The sequence below is a fragment of the Acanthochromis polyacanthus genome, chromosome 1, assembly GCF_021347895.1.
Source record: "Acanthochromis polyacanthus isolate Apoly-LR-REF ecotype Palm Island chromosome 1, KAUST_Apoly_ChrSc, whole genome shotgun sequence".
Classification (NCBI taxonomy): Eukaryota; Metazoa; Chordata; class Actinopteri; family Pomacentridae; genus Acanthochromis; species Acanthochromis polyacanthus.
The window spans coordinates 15,888,264-15,913,014 of record NC_067113.1 but is presented as its reverse complement, the minus strand read 5'-3'; the positions used below and the strand labels follow the sequence as shown (position 1 = coordinate 15,913,014).

At 36.8% G+C, this 24,751-nt stretch overlaps 1 protein-coding gene and 1 long non-coding RNA gene across 2 annotated transcripts; both read right to left on the bottom strand.

Annotated features, from left to right (window-relative positions):
* Positions 1–13,597: 13,597 nt before the first annotated feature.
* On the bottom strand, positions 13,598–16,135 carry LOC127536702 (uncharacterized). Its single transcript, XR_007945797.1, has 2 exons — positions 15,373–16,135; positions 13,598–14,627 (listed from the first exon to the last, which is right to left on the bottom strand). It is a non-coding gene; the product is annotated as an uncharacterized LOC127536702 (long non-coding RNA).
* A 5,868-nt stretch (positions 16,136–22,003) lies between these two features.
* Positions 22,004–23,520, bottom strand: LOC110961281 (interferon alpha-inducible protein 27-like protein 2A). Its single transcript, XM_022208827.2, has 4 exons — positions 23,407–23,520; positions 22,773–22,802; positions 22,498–22,659; positions 22,004–22,299 (listed from the first exon to the last, which is right to left on the bottom strand). Exons 1-4 carry the CDS (start codon positions 23,414–23,416, stop codon positions 22,217–22,219), a joined length of 285 nt encoding a protein of 94 aa, XP_022064519.1. The 5' UTR covers positions 23,417–23,520; the 3' UTR covers positions 22,004–22,216.
* Between the last annotated feature and the right edge of the window lie 1,231 nt (positions 23,521–24,751).

The window sequence follows — 24,751 nt, the reverse complement described above, 5'->3', positions numbered from 1 at the left end:
AAGCAGGGACACGAACAGAAACACGTAGAATCACTGTTACAGTTAAACTATGGTTTAGTGTAGTCAAAGCATATATTTACCTTTACTCAGTGCTTCTTGAACCATCCTGAGCCCTGGTTCAGCAGACAGGTAGAGGTGGGTGTTGGTTCGCTGTAACTCACAGATAAGGTTCTCGTCACTCACATCCAGAACAGTGATGAGTTCCTCCAGCCCTGCAAGCAAGAATAAGTGACAGCATCACTGGACACTCAAATTCCCCCAAATGTTCTGATTTAGCTTGTATAGTTCTGTTAATTAAATTACACATGAAGTGCATGCATTACACATACAAATGGTTTTACAGTACTGTTGAGTAGTTACATACACTGATTGATTTAGTTCAGAAATGACGTGCATGACTGGAGGGTTTTTAACTTTAACAAGTAATAAATCATTGCTTTCATGTCAAAATGACGGACAGTAGCCCCAGATGTTGATGGATGAGTTATAAACCGGTTTTATTTGAAGAGATGGCAGAGTGAAAACCAGATTCTCTTGAAAGACAAGTGTCTTGGATTGTTTCGATGTGAATGTTTCCTGTTGCTGTGGTTATTTTATTCTTTATAAAAATCCCTGCAAAGAGCCATGACCTTACAGAGCTTCTACACATAAAACTGGTTCACATTAAAGATAAAGTTATATTATGTTAGTGCCCAACTGGTCAAGAAGTGAACATATCATCAAACAGGAAGCTCAAATGAAGCATGTTATTTTCTATTTAAACAGACAGACTGCTTATCAGATTTATAGAATCAAATCCTTCAGTGAATGTGTCTGTGTTGTTTTGTGGGTGTGTCAGCCACTCACCATGTTTTCTGACAGCCTTGTTGAACGAGTCTAATGAGCTGTCGCCGATGAGGAGGACCTTAAAGAGCTCCTCACTCTCAGGGTAAAACTCTTTAAGTTTAGCATTCACTGCCTTCAGAGCCTGAGATCACAACACAACCCATGAAATTAAAAGGCAATTGATGAAATACTGTGAGTAGATATTTGTGTTGGTGTTTATGTTGTACAGTATACTCTCATCCTGCCTGCTCCTGGGTTTTAAAGTATGTCTGTGTCATCTGTGTGTGAGTAAGTTAGCATTATTAGAACCAGTGAAACCAGTTAGATTTTGCAACGGGTATCTTTTCAGGGAATCCTTGAAATAACCCCAAATCAGTGCTAATGCATTAATGGAAAGGTGTCATATCAGTAGGCCAGGGATCACATACAGTGCTGCTTTTCTGATGAATAAAATCACATTAAAGCCCCCTGTAAAGCCATTTGTATCATATATGATACATGAGTTTCTGAGACCTAAATCTCATCAACATGAAAGGCAGTTTCCTTAAAAACCTTTTGTATATAACCTGATAGATGTATTCTGCCCCCTTGTAAATTATCATTCCACTAGTGGCAGTTGAAGTCGTATTTTGCCCCTTTTCAAAATGGCTTCTTTCATGAAATCGTCCACGCACATTTTTCAGGAAAATCATTGCTGATTTTCAAGAAGGTAAAAATAACATCTAAATTGATACTCATTTTTGAAAATACATATTTTCTGCATTGAATGAATGCATATTTACTAAGTAATTCATTGTTTATATTTCAGTTAACTTGTACTAAAATGTCTGTATCATGTATGATACTCCAGGATTATAACGTACTTTTTTCCTGAATTGTCATGTGCCATTTTTGTAATGTAATCTACATTATACCTATGAAAATACAAACACATACTACTTTAATTACTTAGTTAACTTAATTCATGAATGAAATGCCATCTTCAAATGCATTCTGAGTATTTTTACAGTAACAATTCCTCTGAAATCATCATCGCTGTACTATATTTACTTATTTTTAAATGTCAGAAAGACTAGAGGAAGAAGAGAGAAAAAGAAATTTCACTGAAAATGTCATCAACACGCCGCTTTTGATTACTTAATTCACTTAATTAATGAATGAAATGCCATCTTCAAATGTATTTTGAGTATTTATACAATAGCAAAACTTCCTACAGTTTGTTGTTCTCTTCTTTCTTTTAATTTTATCTATTATTACAATTTTTTTTGCTATGAAATGTGTCAGATCACTCAATACTAATAGTAGACTGGAGCAAGTAGAGTTTTACTGTAGATTGTTGTGAGCAAAGAGTTACCCAAAACGCCTAATGTATCTGCAGGAAACAGTAAGATCACTGGGCAGCTCCTTCAGTGACAGACTGCTTCACCCGCGGTGTCTAAAGGAGAGATACCGCAGGTCCTTCCTTCCTGCTGCAGTCAGACTTTACAATCAAACCTGCTCCCAGTGGTTCAGTTCACCCACTTACAAACTGTGCAATAAAAAATGTAAATAATGATGCTGTGCAATTTCATAGAAATTTTGCTGTAAATACTGCTTTCTTTTCTTCTTCTGAAGAAAATATTTTTATTTATACATATATGCACTGTGTGCATTGTGTGCTGCACTCTTTTTCTGATTCAAAAATTATAATTTATATATATATATGATACAAAAAATATATCATAAATAAAATGGCAATGTTTTTTTGGATTTTGTTAAAAGGGGTAATAAATATCTCAGTTCCAAAAAATTATAATTTTCTGGCTTTTTTTTTTTTAGGGGTCAGGCGTTTACAGGGTTAAGCTTATAAAAATCTATAAATCCATATATCCACCACTTGATGCCAACTGATTTTGTAAAAAGTGGTTTTATTTTTAAATTACCGACAGTCAAGTCTATGCTTCTCAGTTTAACAGGAAAAGGGGATTTCAAGAATCACAAAAATATACTCCATTTTAAAAGAAATCATATTTCTGAACTGGATCAAACAACAATGCTGTCAAGACACTCTGTGTTTCAGATAAAGTGTTTGGTTATTCAGAATTTGTCTTCTGTATATTGTATTAAGTCATTAGTTTTTATAGAACTGTATCACACTGGGAGCTGTTTCTAACTCTGTATGATTTCAGCTCAGTCTGTGTATCTTTCTTCTTTCTCTAAACAGTGTCTGACCTTGACAAAGAAGAAAGCAGGACCGGTGCTCTGCTGCTCCTCTCCAAAGAGAAGCTCTGAATGCATCGCAATGATGACGGGACTGTCAGTCTGGAGGGTCAGAAGAAAACAAACACACAACATTTTAACATTATTCCAACATGTTTAATGAGTGTCATTAACACGTATTTTGAGAAATTCTTTAACCATAAAATAGAAAAATACTGTAATGTATTTTTTTTAAATCAAAATTACAACACCAGTGTTATTCTGTGCTCTCTGTACTTATCTTTGTCTACATTATGTGAGGACATTTTATAAATCAACCATACACCTGAGTGATAAATCTGTGTGTAAAGAGCTGGTAGTTACTGGTCAGCTGGCAGTTAATGAGCTACTTAATCAAGTTATAATTGTGTTTTTAAAATTTATGGATGATATTATCATAATTAAACGTGGTCAAACTCACGTTCATCTGTTTAGTTTTTCCAGTGCCTTCTTTGTTTTTGAGGTCCTGTCCAGGTCTCTTCAAATGATTGTTGTTCGAATTCATCTCTCCTGCTCACTCTTCAGCGCCAACTGTAGTCCAAATGTGTCCTGTAATGAATCTTTTATACCCTCCACTTTTCTTTCTGTTTCATTTTCTCCTCTTTTCCCCAAATGAACATAAATGTGATTAATTAATGACTCAAGTGTGTGACTAAAAGCGATGGTTGTTGTTACTTGTGATACCTGTTTAGGATAAAAGTGAGAGAGAGGAATGTGGAAAAAAAACTGACGTCTGTTGTCCTGTCACTGGTTTATTTGATGATTGAAATCATGAACTGCTTAATTCCTGCATTCATTTTTATGCTTTTTCTTCTCTCTTGCTGTTCCCAAACCAAAAAAACTGCATTAATGGCGTTAACATTAATATTTAAAATTAATACATTAGAATGGTTACTATGACAACACCACAATAGCTCCTTTTTTAAACATTTTTTTAATGCGCAGGTGAATGAAGATCATCCTCAACATTTGTTCAATGTGTAAGTTAAAGGACATATCCTGATCAGAATGAACTAAAAGGTTCCTCACAGTGGAAGTAACTGTATGGTCGGATAGTGTGTCTACGTCTAAATACAATAGTGTCACTCCTGTCTAAACTTAGAGATAGAAAACTTCCATTCAGTCATCCAGGCCTTTATGTCCCCAAGAAATTCTTAATCCAACACAAAGTTTGAAGCTCTGTAGCTTTTATAAGTAGTTTCTGTGGACCTTTTTCTTCTCTTGGTCCTCCACTCTGACACATCTTTTGAAATGTTTTTAAAAACCTGATATATGTTTAGTTCTGCACAGTGTTTACCACAGTTTAACTTTTGTGTAACTGAGTCATATTTTTACTGAGATTCACGTGTAGTATCTTGCTTAAAGACCACCTTGTTAACATGTGCATATGGTGATTTTTATACCCTTGAAGACACATTGTGAGCGACATGATTGTTGTAAGAATTCATCTCTCCTGCTCACTCTTCAGCTCCAACTGTAGTCCAAATATGTCCTGTAATGAATCTTTTATACCCTCCACTTTTCTTTCTGTTTAATTTTCTCTCCTTTTTCTCGGATGAACATAAATGTGATTAATTAATGACTCAAGTGTGTGACTAAAAGCGATACTTGTCGTTACTTGTGATACCTGTTTAGGATAAAAGTGAGAGAGAGGAATGTGGAAAACAAGGGTGTGTGAATGAAGGAGTGGGGGAAAGTGTCTGTTTAAATCTGTCCAAAAAGTGGAAAAGCAATTTCTCAGTTTATGCTAGCTGTTCGTGGAATTAAACGTTCACTGTCATCCTGTGCATCTCCTGGGGGCTAAGCCCCCCCATCCTGAAAACCATGACGCCACTGATAAAGAGGCTCCGTGATTACTCAAGGCAACATTCTTTATTTGCAGAAGAACCCAATATAACACAGCTCTAGATGATGATAATTAACGAGAGCCAGGACATTAATGAATCCTTCATCAGATGATAGAAGCAAGAAATGATCTCTGTCTGTCAACTACATTAAACAGCAACAAGCTTCAGTGTGAATGTTTAATGCTAATAGTTTTACAGGTTCATAAAGCTGCAGGTATCTGAACTGGTCCCAGTTTAAATCAGAGGTGTATTAATGCTGGATTCCTCTTAGAGCTGTTGCTGTTGTTTATGAGTTCCACAAAGATTCTTGGTAAACTGTGTCAGAGAACCTTTATGGACCTCATTCAGTTATTCCACCTGTGACAAGTCCAAATGTCTGCTCTGAAAAGGTTAAACATTGAAAGTACATTCTCCTCATAGTTAATCTTCTCATTATCACATTATTTTGTGATGTGGAGATCTGTTACAGTACACGCTTTTCATTGTCACAAACCAGGGGTGTGAATTCCAGGAGGTTTGTTTTAAAAATGTTTACACGAAGAAGAAACTGCCCCCCAAATGCTTCTGTTGTTGTCACATACTATTCATTTTGAAGAGAAAGGCCACATTTTGAACTCCTAATTCTTCTTTCCATTTTCCCACTGCTTTCACATGCCTTTGATCCAGAAGTGGTGAAGTCTTCTTCTCATGGAGCGTTTCAAAGCAGAGGAGTACGACAACCCGAAGCAAAACATTTAAATTAATTTTAGTGGCAAGTTAGTGGTTCACCTTCACTTCTACAAAACTCAAAACGCTATCAGTAGAACATCTGGTGACTAGATTAAGTTCAGACTGTGGATGGCAGTCTTTGTTGACAGTATTTATGCATGCTGATTTTTGTTTCACCAGTGTATTTTAGATGAATCTTGTTGTTTGAAAGGCATCTCCAGAGGTTTGACTGATGAAGCCAGAAACTGCTCTAGGGAGCCTTAAACCAGTTTACAGAGTACCATCACTGAAAACTTTCCACTCCACATGCAGGCTGCCACTGACTGGTGGACTTCATTTTCCGGTCAAAGGGAGCTGAGCAGGATTTGGTGGAACTTTGAAAATGTTCCTGTTTTATCATGACTGCAGACTGAGTCAGAAAAGATTCAGTTAGGGCCTTTGTTAGTAATATTTGTGGACAGAACATTTTGTGGCTGTAACTAGGGTGCTACAACTACTAACTGCAGACACCAGCCAAACAACGCCACCCTCGGACTTTCACCCAGGGAATTGTAATCACTAATAACGAGAAGGCAACTCAGGTTCATTCTACTGATGAGGCAGGAGACGTGGTTCCAGTGGAGGCAAAAGGGACAAATTTTCTTTTGCAATTTCAAAAACTTACTTTAAAAACAATTTAAAAAGCAACCATTGACACAAGCCTGTTAATTTTTGGGAACTTATGGCTTGCTCTGCTGTAAAATGGTCTATGCAAATCACATTGTTTAAAAGTGAACCATTTACTTTAGGTAAGCCATCATATGTGACCTGTCTGTGCAGGAACATCTGACAGAGCAGAGCAGGTCTACTTCAGTGGTCTGGGTTACCATTAAAAGTGGGGGTAAAGGATGCATTGTTTTCAAATTTACACAATATTTTAAAATGGTTTTAGCTATTTACTAATAGAAGTAGTTTTTATCTTAATTAAGGTGTACCAGTGTTGGTGAATGTATCCTTTTTAAGTGTTACCAGTATTTGTGTCGACCCTATAGTTTCTCTACTATTTCAGTGAAGCAGAGACATTTTGTAGAGGACTGGAAAAAGAGTTGAAGGAAAACAATTCAGTCAGGAGACAAGAGAGCAGACAGGAGCATAGGGGAGGTTTTGATTGGTTGGCAAAAAACTGGTGGTATGCAACAATTTCATATTATTCATCTCTGCATTTGCTTATTTAAAAATGAATTCAAGTTTAGATAACTGAATGAAATTGGTTTGATAACTTCATTTTTCTTCACACTGAGTTCAGGATTTCAAGTGTGCTCTACTATTTGAACATGCCTGGATAATTTATGAATTAAAAATACCTTTTGACTGTAGGAGGAAAAAAACTGATAGTGACAATAGTGATAGTTCCACTCTACAAAACAGATGTTGAGGATGACCGTCATTCAACTGTGCAGAAATGTTTTTAAAAAATGAACAATTCTGGTGTTGTTATTGTAGTAGTAACTATTCTAATGTATTCATTTTTAATATTTATATTGAGTCCATAAAATGCATCTTGTTGACTCAGCAGTTTGGGAAAAGTAAGAGAGAAGAAAAAGCATAAAAATGAATGCAGGAATTAAGTAGTTCATAATTTCAATCATCAAATAAACCAGCGACGGGACAACAGACGTCAGTTTTTTTCCACATTCCTCTCTCTCACGTTTATCCTAAACAGGTATCACAAGTAAAAACAAGCATCGCTTTTAGTCACACACTTGAGTCATTAATTAATCACATTTATGTTCATCCGAGAAAAAGGAGAGAAAATTAAACAGAAAAGTGGAGGCGGGTATAAACGATTAATTACAGGACACATTTGGACTACAGTTGAAGCTGAAGAGTGAGCAGGAGAGATGAATTCTGACAACAATCATGTCGCTCACAATGTGTCTTCAAGGGTATAAAAATCACCATATGCACATGTTAACAAGGTGGTCTTTAAGCAAGATACTACAAGTGAATCTCAGTAAAAATATGACTCAGTTACACAAAAGTTAAACTGTGGTAAACACTGTGCAGAACTAAACATATATCAGGTTTTTAAAAACATTTCAAAAGATGTGTCAGAGTGGAGGACCAAGAGAAGAAAAAGGTCCACAGAAACTACTTATAAAAGCTACAGAGCTTCAAACTTTGTGTTGGATTAAGAATTTCTTGGGGACATAAAGGCCTGGATGACTGAATGGAAGTTTTCTATCTCTAAGTTTAGACAGGAGTGACACTATTGTATTTAGACGTAGACACACTATCCGACCATACAGTTACTTCCACTGTGAGGAACCTTTTAGTTCATTCTGATCAGGATATGTCCTTTAACTTACACATTGAACAAATGTTGAGGATGATCTTCATTCACCTGCGCATTAAAAAAATGTTTAAAAAAGGAGCTATTGTGGTGTTGTCATAGTAACCATTCTAATGTATTAATTTTAAATATTAATGTTAACGCCATTAATGCAGTTTTTTTGGTTTGGGAACAGCAAGAGAGAAGAAAAAGCATAAAAATGAATGCAGGAATTAAGCAGTTCATGATTTCAATCATCAAATAAACCAGTGACAGGACAACAGACGTCAGTTTTTTTTCCACATTCCTCTCTCTCACTTTTATCCTAAACAGGTATCACAAGTAACGACAAGTATCGCTTTTAGTCACACACTTGAGTCATTAATTAATCACATTTATGTTCATCCGAGAAAAAGGAGAGAAAATTAAACAGAAAGAAAAGTGGAGGGTATAAAAGATTCATTACAGGACACATTTGGACTACAGTTGGAGCTGAAGAGTGAGCAGGAGAGATGAATTCTTACAACAATCATGTCGCTCACAATGTGTCTTCAAGGGTATAAAAATCACCATATGCACATGTTAACAAGGTGGTCTTTAAGCAAGATACTACAAGTGAATCTCAGTAAAAATATGACTCAGTTACACAAAAGTTAAACTGTGGTAAACACTGTGCAGAACTAAACATATATCAGGTTTTTAAAAACATTTCAAAAGATGTGTCAGAGTGGAGGACCAAGAGAAGAAAAAGGTCCACAGAAACTACTTATAAAAGCTACAGAGCTTCAAACTTTGTGTTGGATTAAGAATTTCTTGGGGACATAAAGGCCTGGATGACTGAATGGAAGTTTTCTATCTCTAAGTTTAGACAGGAGTGACACTATTGTATTTAGACGTAGACACACTATCCGACCATACAGTTACTTCCACTGTGAGGAACCTTTTAGTTCATTCTGATCAGGATATGTCCTTTAGGGAGAGTATACATTTAGTTATAATTTAGTTTAGATATATCTAGTTGCATTAAATACATTAAATAACACACAGATACATATGCATAGATTCACTCATACACACACATAGATTCAAACATACATTTATAGAAACACACTACACATATATGCATACAAACATACATATAGAACGTTTTAAAACATTTATTACAGGTACAAAGCAGTGTGAGACAAGCAGTCCTGAGGCTTTTTCAGTTTTTTCTACTTAGATGCAGTTCTGACACAGGACCAGCAGATGTCACTCTTCTGGTTGTGTCAAATGCTTCGAAGCAATGTGTCATTCTTGAAGCAGATGTGTCAAAGTGGTTCATTGCTTCATGAAGCTTCGAGTTCACCATCACTACCTTAAACCAGGAAGACACTGAGCTGCTCAGGTGTTCCTGAAAACACCAAGCAGCCATCTGGACAGCCAATAGGAACACAGCTTACTGGAAGTCCAGAGGGCTGGCTTAGTGAAGTAAATTTAGTTTAAAGTTGAAGCAGAAACCAAGTTGACAAAGTTGAAGCAGAACCCAAAGAAAGTTGAAAACCACCTTCTGATACCTGAAATCTCAGAGTTTTCACACAAAGAATGCCTGAACATGTCAAACTGGTTTCACAGTAGAACCTTCACTGCAAAAACGTCATAGTATGGTGTGTTGCTCAAAAAACATTAGGACTGGCTGTCTAGGGTCACCGAGGAGCGACAGAAAAACAGGACAAACCCTGGTTTCCGGGGGGTTAGGAGGCTTTTTATTTGAAAGAGCAAGTTTACAACAACGCAACATGTGAGCAGAAAAATCACAAAGTCTATCTTTAGTTCAGGTGAAAATATTAGTTTTTGTCTTTTTTATGGACCAAACTTTTGAGGAAGTAGATGAAAAATAATTAAAGCTCTCATGTAGAAGTCCAACTTATTTTGGATCCTTGTGGAGAGTTTAGTCTTAGAGTTTCTGAAGCTGTTGAGGTTTTAGAATCACATGGATTGTTTTGACATTTAATAACCGAGTCCTGAAATAAAATTGAAGTTGTGGATTTCTGTCATTTAGTCTGGACTAAACAAATAACAGCAGCATAAATCTCAAACGTCATTATGAGGAGTCTGGATTGAGGTTTCTCATTTGATAATGATCCAAACATGAAATTTAGGTTGGTTTAAAGGAATATTCCACATTAAATCTTTGAACTTTGACCACAAAGGTTGGTTTCAGGAAGTATTCCACCTACAAGGTCCTCACACATCCACCTTAAAGGAAAATTCTACCAAAAATCCTTGGACATGCACCTAAAATGTTGGTTTAACCGAGTATTCCATCCAAAGTCCTCAAAGAGACCTGAGGAGCTGGTTAAAAGGAATATTCCACCTAAAACCTCCACTAGGGCAGTATGTGTAGCAGCGACAGCAGAAAGAGGTCCTCTCTGGGTGGCAGAACCGCGTCCGAGTGGCAGCTCCCTTTCTGCTCTTACCTTACTCACTAAACTCAAGTGCCATGGAGGACTCAAGTAGTTGGCATTTCCTGCTGCAACCTTCTCTTTTTCAGCTTTCTTCCACGTCCGATCACTCCCGATCCAGTTTTTGCTGACATTTTTTACCCTTTTTCTGAGCTTTGACCAATCCGAGAACATGAAGTACATCATCTGCATCAGCGGTGTAACCGGTGGAGGGAAAACCAGCCTCACCAACCGCCTGATCAAGAACCTGCCCAACTGCTGTGTAGTACTCATTTTGATTTAGACTGATTAGAATACAGAACACTATGATGTTTCTGATTTACAGCTGAGATCTAGTTGCTAAAAGTATAGAATATTATTTCTTATTTTAGGTGTGATAATTGTCAGTAAACATTCTAAGAAGTGGAAATTGACAGGGTTCTATATAATGTTGTTCTTGCACAATATTTGTCACTTAATTGTCCTCAGGATGCTGTCGTTAAGCTTACTAGTTTTACATAACAGGCAGATGTTGCAGCTAATGATGCTGTAATTCACATAAACAAGGAAACAAGTCTTGTTTTGGAGCTCCATGTAAAATTTGGTAGAAAAACATTTTCCACTCTGGTCTACATAAGAAAAACACAGAAATCATCCTTTTTTTTTTTTTTTTGCATTTTTACAAACATAATGAATATTTTCAAATCAGAGATGGTGTCTTATAGAGTTTTTGAGCCTTTCTGGAATAATCTAATCCAAATTTGACCAGTTTATCTGAACCTGGTCCAATGTGGTCTAGATAAAAAAGTAGCTCTTTTACAACTTCCCCAAGTTTAAAGCAGTTATCGGACAAATGAAAAGTTTACTAAGATGTCTAATGTAGTTTTACATCAGTAAAATATGGAAAATAAATGTTGAGCACTGTAAATAAAGTTTACCTTAACTTTTTCCTGAACTGCCAAATCAGTGAGTAACCATTAACTTAGGAAAGCCAATAATCTCACAGTAAAAACAGCTAAGACCTTGTTTTTACCATAAATGGTCCAAAAAATGGTTTAAAGTTGTAGAACATGCAAGCAATAACTCAAAAGAAGACATGTCAGTATATACTTTCCCAAGAATTTAACGGAACATGGTGTAAATTTTCTAAATTTTTAGAACATTGTAATAGTCTTTATAGAAACAGTAAACAGCAAAACATTTTATTTTGAAATGCCACATCAGATTGACCCCAAATTGAGTGGGGGTCTTCCTGGGGTAGTCTACTACAAGACTGAGGTGGAATGAGTCTGTGGAAACTAGGAGTTTTCTTGTAATATGAATCAGAATATTGCCATAATACACTCCTAAATATTAAGATTTTAAAGGCATTTTATTTAGAAATGCCACATCAGATTGACCCCAAATTGAGTGGGGGTCTTCTTGGGGTGGTGTAGTACAAGACTGAAGTAGAATGAGTCTGTGGAAACTAGCAGTTTTTCTGTAATATGAATCATAATTTTGCCATAATACACTCCTAGATATGTGGATTTTAGAGGCATTTTATTTTGAAATGCCACATCAGATTGACCCCAAATTGAGTGGGGGTCTTCCTGGGGTGGTCTACTACAAGACTGAGGTGGAATGAGTCTGTGGAAACTAGCAGTTTGGGTCCGTGTACGTCGCCGTCATTCTATTTTCGATTTGGGGTCAAAACACCAAAAACGGATAACGGCCGTTTTCCGTTTTTCGTTTTCAAAATAAAAATCAGAAAACGGAAAACCAATCCGTTTTCCGATTTTCTTTTTTCAATAAAAACGGATATCAAAAAACAAATTAGAAGTTAAATTTCATTTTTTGATATCCGTTTTTTATTTTTTATTATTTTTATAGCCCAATATTACAAGAGTTACCCCAAAGAGCAAGCAAATCGGGTACAATGGATTTCACTGCTGTCTTATTTATTCACAGGACTAGCAGGGTGACTTAAGAAATAAGTTTCAGTGTCTGACCGGAAGTGGTCATCAGCAAGGGTGGAGCCAAACAGTACGGTGCATAGACTGTAAATAAATGTTTTTTTTTGTTTTGTTTTCATGATCAAAATGAAAGATGAAGTGGCCGATCTTAAAATAAGTCAATATCGATTTTTTTATTTATTAAGTTTTGCGACGCAAGGGGGCGTGGTTACCTGATTGACAGTTCGTCTGGAATGACTGACAGTCTGGAGGATTCATTCTGATATGGTCACTGGTGGTTTATCGGTGAAGAAGCAGAACCTTTTCCACAGACACTTTTCCTGCCTGTTGGCTTGTTTTAACCATTTTGCTACCTTCGGCTGATTCTACCAGCAGACACTGAAACTTCGGTAAGTAGGCTAAATGTTTATTTTCTTATCAGTGCCGCTTTTAATGCACTTCATATGCAACTTTCGTGTCAGATATAATGTGTGCCATGCAGTCCAGATGTTGGTGGAGTTTATTTCTTTGTGTATTGACAAGAGAAGAGAGTTAGCATCCAGTAAATATTAGCTTTAATATAAATTAGTGATGCTAACCGAGCGAGCTGCTCAGTCGTAGCCTGATTAAACCTAGTGTAGCATTAAGCTAACGATGTTTGTGTTGTGTTTCATGGAAAAGGCTGAAGTGTGTCGTGTTAGTGTAATGTGATACATTTAGTTAATAAAACTGTGTGGAGACGCTGGTTCACATTAATGTAACGTTTAGAAAACCTAAATGTGATTCAAACAGTAAGGTTAAGGTTCTGTGTTGTCAGTAGTCCTAAATATCTGCTGAGTCTCTGAAATTAAACTGGAGAAAACAGTAAATCTACTCTCTAGTCGTTAACATTGTTTAATGACTGATTCACATGTTGTAGTACGTCTTAGTGCAGATTAGAAAAATAACCTCCCAGAATATGTCCAAAATAATGATGAACACTACAGTTAATACATTTAAACTGCAGCACAGATAAGCTGGATAATAAAATCCTCTCCTAAAGCTAAAGTGACTACAGGCCTTTCTGTCGTTCAGTGCTTGGAAAACTATATGAAATAGGAAATCTTTCCAGGGTCACTTTAAAATGAACCTCTGCTGTTGATGCTGATACTGTGACATCTCTCTTCATCTCAGGTGTCTCATGTTCACTGTGAGGATCTTCTGAGTGAAGCCAACAGAAGGAAAACCTCATCTGGTTGTGAAGGAGACTGAATGGACGACATCCTCAGTGAACCACTTCCTGTTTAGCTTTCACTGACAGAAGGACAGACCAACTCTTTCAGCAGTTTATTATTCTCTGTTCTTAGTATTCACAGATTCTATTTATCACCTTTAACTTCATCTCTGCTGCTGTAGCAGAAATACAACAGGGTTTCTGCAGAACATTAATAGTCATTAAGTTGATTTTGCAGAAATTAAGGCTTTAAATGGCATTAAAAATCATTAAATTTGATTCTCGGTGGCATTAAAATTTCTTTCTGCAGTTTTCAAGAAAATAATTGACAATAATATATTTATAGACTGCGATTTGTCAGGTATGTGCATCTGTGTAAACATGCCGAAGCATTGAGATAATTGTTCCAGCCGGGTGGGTACAATTTCTAAAAACTGCATGTTTTTAAAGTGGCTGGCAGGCTGGACCAGGCTGGGAAATGGGGAAACACAAATTCCAGCAAAAATGGCTCAAAAACATGGATTTCAGAGAATGACTGCAGCCCGTTGGTGTTCAGGGGTGGTTCCCAGATTCAGAAATAGTCAAATGTAGGGTTTTCATATAAAAATCATCTTTTACAAAAAAAACCAAACCCGTGTATTTTGAGTTCATGGTCGTGGCATTAAATTTTTACAGTATAGCATAAAAATGGCATTAAAAAGCATTAAATTTGACTGGTTGATATCTGCAGAAACCCTGTACAATGTTATTTATAGCAGATACGCAGCATTAAAACATCAACACATTCAGCTCCAGAGCTTCATTATTTCCTTCATTGCACATTTAAAAACTGCATTATTTAACAATTGTGAACTGTAAAGATGTGTAAACACGTAATAAATGGATGAAATAAATAATGTGTTGCTGACAGTGAAATGTAAAAACTGAACAGTCACAAGACAAGTATTATGAAGAGAGGAGCTTAATCTGCAGCATCATTGTTCTTAATGGAAGCATGAGGAGGACATCAGTGCTGCTCTTCCTCACAGTGATGGAGAGAAGACTGTTCAGACAACCACAGCTGGATGTTCATGTTCTCTGTAGCTCTCAGTCCATCAGATCAGATGTTCCCAATGATCCAGACCAAGGCTGGAAGGAAAAGACACAAACAGTGAGAAGAAGCTCTCCAAGGTTCTTTCAGTCCAACTGCTGGAACTTTAAATATCAGAATGAACACATCAGGGTACGAATGAAACACAACAGAGTGTTGTATTTTGTCCTACTTTCTAATCTTATAGAAATGTTTGTTTTCCTGGTTGAGGCCAAAGAGTATTTTACTGCCTTAGATGGACAATAAAGTTTATTATTTTTATTCTAATGTATCATTAGCATTAACATGAGCTCCACAGTTATCTGACCGTACACTGTTGTATGAACAGAAGCTGTTAAATAGAGTCTGAAGCAAAGAACAGATATATTAACTCAGAACTGAACTGTTCTTCATTCATTGAAATGAGAGATTAACATTCATCAGAGTTCTGTGGAGGAACGTTAACATAGATTAATTTCTATCTGCTGATCATTAATGAACTGCGCCTCGAAACAGCAGTTTCCCTATGACTGATCTATTATGATTGATCAGCTGTGACCTTCAGGACACTTAGCTACACCTAATAGATAACACTGACTAACCGGGATTAGCCTCACTGTAAATACAAAGTTAGGAAACATAAATTGAGATTTATAGAACGACTTTAAAACACGATGTTAGAACAAGTTTATATCAGAGGTTACAGTCTGATGGTAACTTACAGTAACTTCACTGCTTTATATGTGACATTGTCCAGAAGTAGAGAAGAGTGCAACTAGTTACAAAGTTGACTTTAACACTTACCTGTAGAGTTTATCTCCACTTTTGGAAGCTAACGTTGTTAGCAGCAGCGGTGGCAGCGTCCGTAAACAGCAGAAGCCGGTAAATGTGGGCGGGACAGAGAGTCCTCGGCTCTGATTCAATCTGACCACCCTTGCTGATGACCACTTCCGGTCTCAGAAAATGAAAAACGGTTCTTATTTCGTTTCTGTCTCTGACTTATTTTATTTTTTGTTTTTGTAAATAAAAAATGAAAATCAAAGCATTTTTAAAAATTCGTATATCCATTTTTGATCGTGAAAAGGAAAAACGCCTTGTATTTCAATTTTAATTTTTGCCTTTGAAAACGAAAATCAAATAACCATTCGTTTTTTGTTTTTCAATACCTGCTTTAGAACGGAAAACCCAATTACCAAAATATACACGGACCCCTCACAAGCCTTGACATTTCTTGATGACAGGTAGCCGGTCATCATTTTGCGGCCAAATGATGATCCAGTCTGGAAGAACATTTAATGTTGAAAATTGTGTATTCTGAGCTAGAGCACCCAGAAGGTGGCGATGTTCACATTATTACTATGACATTCAGATATAGTGGATGAGATTGTTCACAAAGTATATAAAAACTAGGCATGCAATTATGATAGACCGCTTCGGCAGTGCTGTTCTGACTATTACATTTATTTCTTAAGTCACCCTGCTAGTCCTGTGAATAAATAAGACAGCAGTGAAATCCATTGTACCCGATTTGCTTGCTCTTTGGGGTAACTCTTGTAATATTGGGCTATAAAAATAATAAAAATAAAAAACGGATATCAAAAAATGAAATTTAACTTCTAATTTGTTTTTTGATATCCGTTTTTATTGAAAAAAGAAAATCGGAAAACGGATTGGTTTTCCGTTTTCTGATTTTTATTTTGAAAACGAAAAACGGAAAACGGCCGTTATCCGTTTTTGGTGTTTTGACCCCAAATCGAAAATAGAATGACGGCGACGTACACGGACCCAGTTTCCCCGCAGTTCTATATTACCGTAATGTCAAGTATACACAGGCTCCCCTAAATACGAGCGATTGCTCACTTCACACTTTTCTCGGCGGTGGTGGACTGCTTCACACCAGTAGCACACACAGCTGTCACTGAAACACAAGAAGATAAGAACGTCTCATTAGACTCAGCAGGCCGCATCCAACACACCTGTTATGACAAATACTGTAAATTCCTATGTGTACATGTCAGCTGCCCAGTGACTCACCAAGATCCATGTATTTCTCTCTTCTGAAGAGCCTGCTACTGGGGTGAGCACTCATAACCATAGATATACTTATAACCCTGTTAGGTTTCATTTCCTGAGAAACAAAACTCTGTAAAAATCTGAGCACAAGAGGGCAGCAGAGAGAAAGGACACTGTTTTTATTTTTTTTATTTTTTTTTATTGTAAATGTCATATATGAACATACAAACTCTCGTAGAGGACAGTGCAAACACGCTAGGGGGCGTCAAAGTCATTATGTCCAGGCAAATGATAACAACATAAAGTGGAGCATGTTTTAAAGTCACAACATTAGAAAAGCAACAGCTTAGAAATACTTTGGCTGGTGATTCTAGCAGTTTTCCAATTTTTTACAGTTATTAAAGAGCAATAATACATTTTAAATTCATTCAAAAAACAGGGAAATGAGGGAGTATTACCCCTCCACTTACAACAGTGAATATGATATTTAGCTAACAATAATACAATATTTAGGACCATAGAAGATGAAGATGCCAAATTGTCCATGTACAAAAGTATATGTGATACTTCCAAAGGGGGAATACTCAATTTAAGGTTAATCCAGTTTCTAACATCTTTCCAAAAGTCTTGAGAATAACGACATTCATAAAACAAGTGACAAACAGTTTCTTCCTCTTGTTTACAGAAAGTACATGGGTCTACCTCAAATTTAAACCTTCTTTTAAGCAAATGGCCCACAGGATATATATTGTTAATAATTTTGAAGTGAGTCTCTTTCACTTTTGGAGATACTGGCCACTTCAGAAATGAAGAATGAGCCTTAATTTGGATAGATTGATTATCGGAAATATCCAACGACTTAAAAGAAGGTCTATCATAGTCGTGGTAAATCAAATGTCTTAAAGCTTCGTTGAAGTGCCTATTATTGGATTTGTAATCAATTAAATTAATTGTAATCAATTAAATAATAAAGACATTTTTGAAATGGCTTTGTCCATCTCCTCAATACTCAAAGGCTCATCTAAGGATTGTTTGAAAGTTGTATCAATTTTCTGAATATAATTTTGTAAACCATCTATATATGTTTGGCTTTCAGGATCCGAATAATTAGATTTATATAAATTAGAGTAAAAACTATAAATTTCATTATTTATTAGATCAAGATCTTCAGTAACAAGTCCATTAATATTAAGTTTGCTAATTTTCTTTTTTAATTGTCTATGTTTTTCCAAATTAAAGAAATAAGATGTATTTTTTTCCCCCTCCTCTAACCAGTGAGCACGTGATCGAACAAATGCACCTTTAGCTTTTTCTATGTATAAAGTGTCTAGTTCAGATTGCAATTTGTTCAGTTCATTTCTCTCATCATTCGAAAGCTGAGGATTCCCTGAAGTATTGTTTATTTTGTTTATAATGTCAAGCTGCCTTTGTTTTTTAAGTTTTGTTAAGTATTTGCCAGTTTGAATGGCAAGTTCTTTTACCTTGAATTTTAACCATTCCCATTTACTTACTGTCAACATATCTAAAGCATGGATTTCCCCTATCAATTGTTTGACTTTTATACAAAAATAGGAGTTATTTAAAAGGGTATTGTTAAATTTCCAAACTCGAGTTAATCCATATTTATGGTTAGAGAAAAGCAATGATAGTGAAATAGTACAATGGTCGGTCAACGGCGATGCCGAAATAGTGCATTCATTAATGAGATTGATTAGAGGCATTGACGTTAGCCAGAAGTCAATCCTCGAGCCTTGACCATTTCCAGATGCATTAAACCAAGAAAATTGTGAAGTCCCAGGATTTTTTACCCTCCAGTAGTCAACCAAATTTCCCTCATTCATTAGAGTAGTAAATAAATCGTCAAATTTGTGGCACTGAGCTCTAGGTGGGTTCCTGTCCAACCACAAATCAGGTGCTAGATTAAAGTCGCCCCCAACAATAATTCTATCAGTAGAGTAAGATTTTCTGAGATCGTTAATTTGTTTGCATAAATCTGTGATTAACTCTTTGTTTCTGGTTCTTTCATTGTACCCATAAACACACATCAAGACGTATATGTTATTGTCAATTTCAACTATTACCGTCACCCAATGACCATTTATATCACTAACATGTTTGATAACTTTTCCAGGGAATCTATTGAACAGTATCATTACACCAGCAGAATGTGAAGTACCATGACTAACATAAATAGAGTCACCCCATTGTAACTTCCAAAAATTCACATCTTCCTCATTGGAGTGGGTCTCCTGCAGAAATATACAGTTTGCTTTTTGCTCCTTACTAAATAAAAAGATAGCCTTGCGTTTGACAATATTTTTAAGCCCCCTAGCGTTTAATGAAAGAAAAGATAACATACCTGATAACAAAGATAAAGCGCAAGAACCATCAGATGCGCAGGAATGAAACAGTCAGTGTCCCTTCTGTCCATATTTAGGTGCATTTCACTTTCCGGGATTTAAATGTCAATTAGAGATGAATATCGTCAACTCACTCTGGCGGCGGGTCCACACGTCTACCGTCAATCATTGCATATCCTTCCAGTAGATAAGCTTTTAGATTCCTCTTCTTGGCCTCTTGAACCAGCGGGTACAGTTTGGCGCGAGCTTCTCTATCTTCCTTGATGTAATCCTTCTTGAAGTAAATGTGCAGGTCCTGGCAGACACGAGCTTCACGGGACTTGCTCCAAACTTCTTCTTTAACCGTTCTGAGCCCAAACTGGATGATAATAGATCGTGGACGTCCATTGAAGGTTGCAGGTGTGCTCTTCTTGCCCAGACGGTGTACCGTGTCCACAGAATCTCGAAGTTTCTCCGCCGACATGGGCACCACTCTGGTCAGAATCCCAATAACAAGCTCTCTGGTATCTTCGCCGTCTTTCTCGGCCAAACCATTCAACCTCAAGTTCCAACGTCGTTTGTATCTGGCTTGTTCAAGGACAGCTTCTCTCAGGGATTTATTTTCAGCTTGAAGTGACTCCATTTTCTTTTGTAACTCGCCGATACCTCGCTCGTTTACCTTGATGGCTTCGGTGTTAGCTTCAATCTTTGTTTCAAACTTTCTCAGGAGTTCAGTTTGAGCATCTAGCTTGTCGATTTGTCTGTCCATTTTTCCAGTGAGCTCAAAAACCGCTTTTAAAATGGAATCCATTGTCTCATCCGGGGACTTTTTCTTCATTTTTTTAGGATTTGGTGCTTTGATAGGCGTATGATTCAGGTTGATTGTCTTTTCTTTCTGTTCTTCAACTTCAATCTCCTCCAAAAAGACATCATCCCCAGCTACCGCGCCAGAGGAAGAGTCGTAAGTGTGGTCTTCCATAGCTAACTGCTAGTTAGCTTCCAATTCACCTCTGTAACACGACAGTCAGAGTATTCTTTTGTATAAAATGCAAAATGTGGTCAATAACAAGGACGATGATCTTGCTAATGGTTATGAAATGCACAAAAAGTCAGTTCAAAGGACAGAATAAAAGTTTGTGCGCCGCTGCCTGCAAAAGTGTAGTGTTCACTCCGCCATCTTGGATCCTCCCCTTCGAGAAAGGACACTGTACCATGCTTTGCCCGCAAAAACAGAAACTTTTTTTTCTCCTTCTTTATTGATAAACTGTTTAACAGAACGTTGGGGAACACAATGTTAATGGGATTTGGTAATGAAACAGAATTACAGTAAAGTAAAATAAATAAATAAATACATTAATTAAAAAAAACAGATAAAGGAAATAAATACATCAGGGTAAAACATAGAGCTAGGGCTTTTTTTGCAGATTGTAATTTTCAATCAAGTTGAACAGTTTCATTGCGTTTTTAGTTTTCTTTTTTTAAGGGCTTTGGTGAAAGATATAAATTCCTTATGAAACACATAAAACCTAGGATTTACCATCGTGTATTTGCATTTATGTATAAAAAAATTCCCAAGGATGAGAATATTGTTAATCAAGAAGTCATAGTCCTTGTTTTCTGATACAAAACCATAAATAATATCTTTCTGAAGAAAGGCTTCAAGTAGAATATTGGTGTGAAGCCAGTCATGTATATCAGTCCAGAGTGCTTCTGTGAGCATACACAGAAAGAACAGATGATCTGTAGTTTCTGTACCCCCACAAAATACACAGTTCTTCATGTAAAATCCAAATCGTTGATGTAAAAAGTCATTTGAGGGATACACACCATTCAGAATTTTAAAATGCAATTCTTTAGCTTTCGGAGTGATAGGATATTTTAGATACTTAGAACGCAAAGAGTGTATGATGTCCCTGGAAAAAACATGAGCAATCGTGTTTCAGAATGATAGCGTTGGATATGAGATTTTATCATACATTTTCCTAATTGTTTTGTTAGGGATTTTGGTGGAGATGAAATCACACTCGCCCACAAAAAGACGAGGAAGACAGGGAGTGACATCCGTGGAATTTGAAAGGATGCTTCTAATTAGACCTAAAAAGGAGGCAGGAATTGCTTTGGTAATAGAAGTGAAGGATTTATGATTGATATTTAGGTTATATTTCAAACGAAAGTTTTCATGGGACATCATACATCCTTCTTCATCAACAAAATGAATTACAGACCAGATGTTTTTGCAAACGCAGAAACTATGACTGCAGGATATTATTTAAACAGGGATCCCTTCATTTTGCATTTCGACAGACTTAGCACTCATCTGTAGGACCACATGGCCCTGACAGTGCTATTAAACATGCATGAGAGATAATGTGCCCCCCTCACACCCTTTTTTGTATTTATTCTTCTTCTTACTATTATTTAATCATAGAATTTCCTCTTTTCTTCTTGTCCAGCAACATGTGGGTGGTATGAGTTGGAGGGCCGTTTGGTTTCTGATTGTTAATACGAGAAACATTATTCAAGATGTTGTTTTTACTTGAATCTCGCTCCTGTCCTGTTCATCGCTTTCTTCAGTTGGAATATGTTAAAAAAACAAACAAACAGGAAAATCTGAAGGAAAACAACTAATCAAATATTATTTATATATGCTACCAGTCAAAAGTCTGGACACACCTCCTCATCCAATGCTTTTTATTTATTTGCATTATTTTCTACATTGTAGATTAATACTAAAGATTAACACTTTTTTTAACAACATAATTCAATATGTATTCTTTTACAGTTTGGATATATTCAGTATTAATCTACAATGTATAAATAATTAAATGAATACCAGATGGTAGATTAATACTAAAGATTAACACTTTTTTTTAACAACATAATTCAATATGTATTCTTTTACAGTTTGGATATATTCAGTATTAATCTACAATGTATAAATAATTAAATGAATACCAGATGGTGTGTAAAAATGATATATGTTAAAGTTAACTCCTCTTATTATTAGTTTTCTGTTTGTGGATAGAAAGACAGAGCCATACTGTATATGCAATATATAGATAAGAATAACAACCAGTCAACACTTCTCAGATGTTCATTATTCCTTTATGAATATTCTTTATTTTGGACAATTTGACAATATAAATGTGCTTTGCAAAAACACAGATTTCAGTCAAGCTTTGCTTTAGCGACAGATAAAGTTCTACTTCACTGATATTGTTGGCATTTGTTTCTAATTTGCAAAAGCAAATACATAGTTTCTTATGTATTATTCCTTCATGATTTCCTGTGTCATCTCAGATGAGAGTAGCCAAAAATCCCACCGTTCCTCCAGCACTGGCCACGGCTGCAGTAACAGACCCAGACAGACCAGCCATTCCTGTAGAGGAATAAGAGCAGATTATTAATTAATGTTGTCAAGCAACTGAGCTACAGAGAAAAACAATAAATTTGTTTTCAGTGTGACATTATGACATGCTATTGAGCCTTATACATTCAAGGTAGATTATACTGATAAATTTTGAGGAATTACTCGCAAAAAGAAGTGCATTATTATAGCACTGATCATGCTCTTTACCTGCTGACTGCAAAACAGCCACCAGACTTCCTGCTGCCACTCCTCCTCCATTGGCAATAGCAGCAGAAGACATCATTCCTGCAGCGTAGGAACCTGCTGCTATTCCAGCTGAGGTGAAACCTATGGCTCCCAGAACAAACGGAGCAGAGACCACTGCTCCACCTGACAAGAACACAGAGGAAAACTGCCTCAAGTAATCAGGATCATGAATGATAAGTATTTTTAAAGTGAAAAAAACAACAGGTGATTCATAAAAGCACTCTGTAGTGTCTTACCAGCGCCTGCCGCAATAGCTACAGCTGTTACTGAAACACAAGACAGAAACAAAAATGAGCATCCATCTGCAGCTCAGCTGGCAGTAAAAATATATTTACAGTGATGGTTATTTATAATACATCCATTATCTATACACCACTTCATCCCCATTAGGGTCACGGGGGCTGGAGTCTATCCCAGCTGACGTAGGGTGAAGACAGAGGACAAAAGAAGACAAACGGAAAGGTAAAAAGAAATTATTACACACGATCATACTAGTAAGTTTGTCTCCCGGTAAAGGCACAAAAAAGTGCTGAGGTCATCATGCCTGCAGCATAGGAGTCTGATGCTCCACTAAGGAAACACTCAATAAGTGTTTGAGTTTAGCTAGACCAGGAAGCCTTATCTTAAATTCACACATGAATAATTCTGTGATTAGGCTTCTTCTGCACTCTAAGGACACAAGCAACACTGGATGAGAGACAAACCTTTACATGAGAGAACACAGATTTAGAACATGAAATATGCAAAAGAATAACATCCTGAGTGCAGGCAGAAAAACATAGAAAAGAATATTCAGAAAGAATACAAAATTTCCAACACGGTAGTTTCAAAGGAAAGTATCTATGCTGTCAGAGACAGAGTTGTACTCACAGAGTCCCATGTTTTCAGACTGGATAAGGAGGCTGATGCTGGACTGGACCTTAAATAAGAGGATCAGCTGTTATTTCTTGAGAAACGAAACTATTTGAGCATCTGCATCACTGTCCTGTCCAGTGCTTCTCTGGCGCCCTCTAATGTTCAGATGTTGTCCATTCGCAATGTTTTCCATGAAATAAAAGCTGCAGTGAACAAGCACTCACATGCATCAGGTTGGACATGAACTTTGAACACCCCAAAATAGCAAACATTCGGTTCCTTCATCTTCATTATGAGATGTATTTACTCCGAAATGGGTTTTAATTTGCTGTTTCTGTATCATTACCAGGTGATACCATCCTGACAGTTACAGCTAAGACACCACATGACACATGAGTCACCACAGCACACATTTATGTGTGTAACTTACCTAATCTTGTCCAGGAGGTGTTGCCACTGTGACTAAATGATAACAAAATGATGTCAATGGAGGAATTAAGGCAGGAAGTCTTAGAGGCATTTGGTAAACTGGACACTTTGAGTTGTTTATTTTAATGAGTATTCATCAGTCAGTCAATACAAATATGAAGAAAAGCGTGTTTTATGGTAGAGAAGTGCAGTTTGTGCTTTAGTGAGATTAAATATGGTGGCCAAAATTTAGGTCAGTTTTAATGTCTGCCTAGATGTCAAACGAGGGTAATCGCTCTTTGTCGACATGCTTCTACAAATAACACTTCAATCAATACATTAATTCATAAAGTAAAATGTAATTGTCCTTGGATGTTCGTTGTTAAAAGGAGGAGTTAGAATGACTTTATACAACAGAAGTAAGCACACCACTTTATAATATTAATAACATGGAGATGTTTAGAGCAGGCTTCACTGTCAGGGCAGCCTATGATGTCCTCCTATCCACCAAGAATCTCAACCAATGGTATGGTGAAGACCCTACATGCTCACTCAGCCCGACTCCAGCTACACTCAAACACATTTTAGTGGGATGCAAGACCAGCCTCGCTTAAGGCTGTTACACCTGGTGGCACAACCAGGTGCTGAAGTGTCTGGCACTAGTGCTAGAGACGCAGTGCATGAACGTTAGCGCCCTTCCACCCACGTTAACCCGATGGCAAGAAACAACATTTTTCCAAGAGGGTGAGGGTCCTCCTGAGCAGCTTGCGATTGGAGGATAGACTTGGACCAAAAGCTCTGCTTCCCACCTGAGACTGCATCCACCATCCTGTGACCAGACCTGGTGCTATGGTCAGCTTCGCTTCGCTGTGTTTACATCATCAAGCTCACATTGCCCTGGGAGAGCTCAGTAGAGGAGGCCTATGAGCACAAGAAGCTGAGATACATGGAG

Coding starts and splice junctions, on each gene's coding strand:
- LOC110961281 (XM_022208827.2), bottom strand. Junction 22,660..22,772: donor AGCTATTGCGGCAGGCGCTG/GTAAGACACTAC, acceptor TGTTCTTGTCAG/GTGGAGCAGTGGTCTCTGCT. Junction 22,300..22,497: donor GGCTGTTTTGCAGTCAGCAG/GTAAAGAGCATG, acceptor ATTCCTCTACAG/GAATGGCTGGTCTGTCTGGG.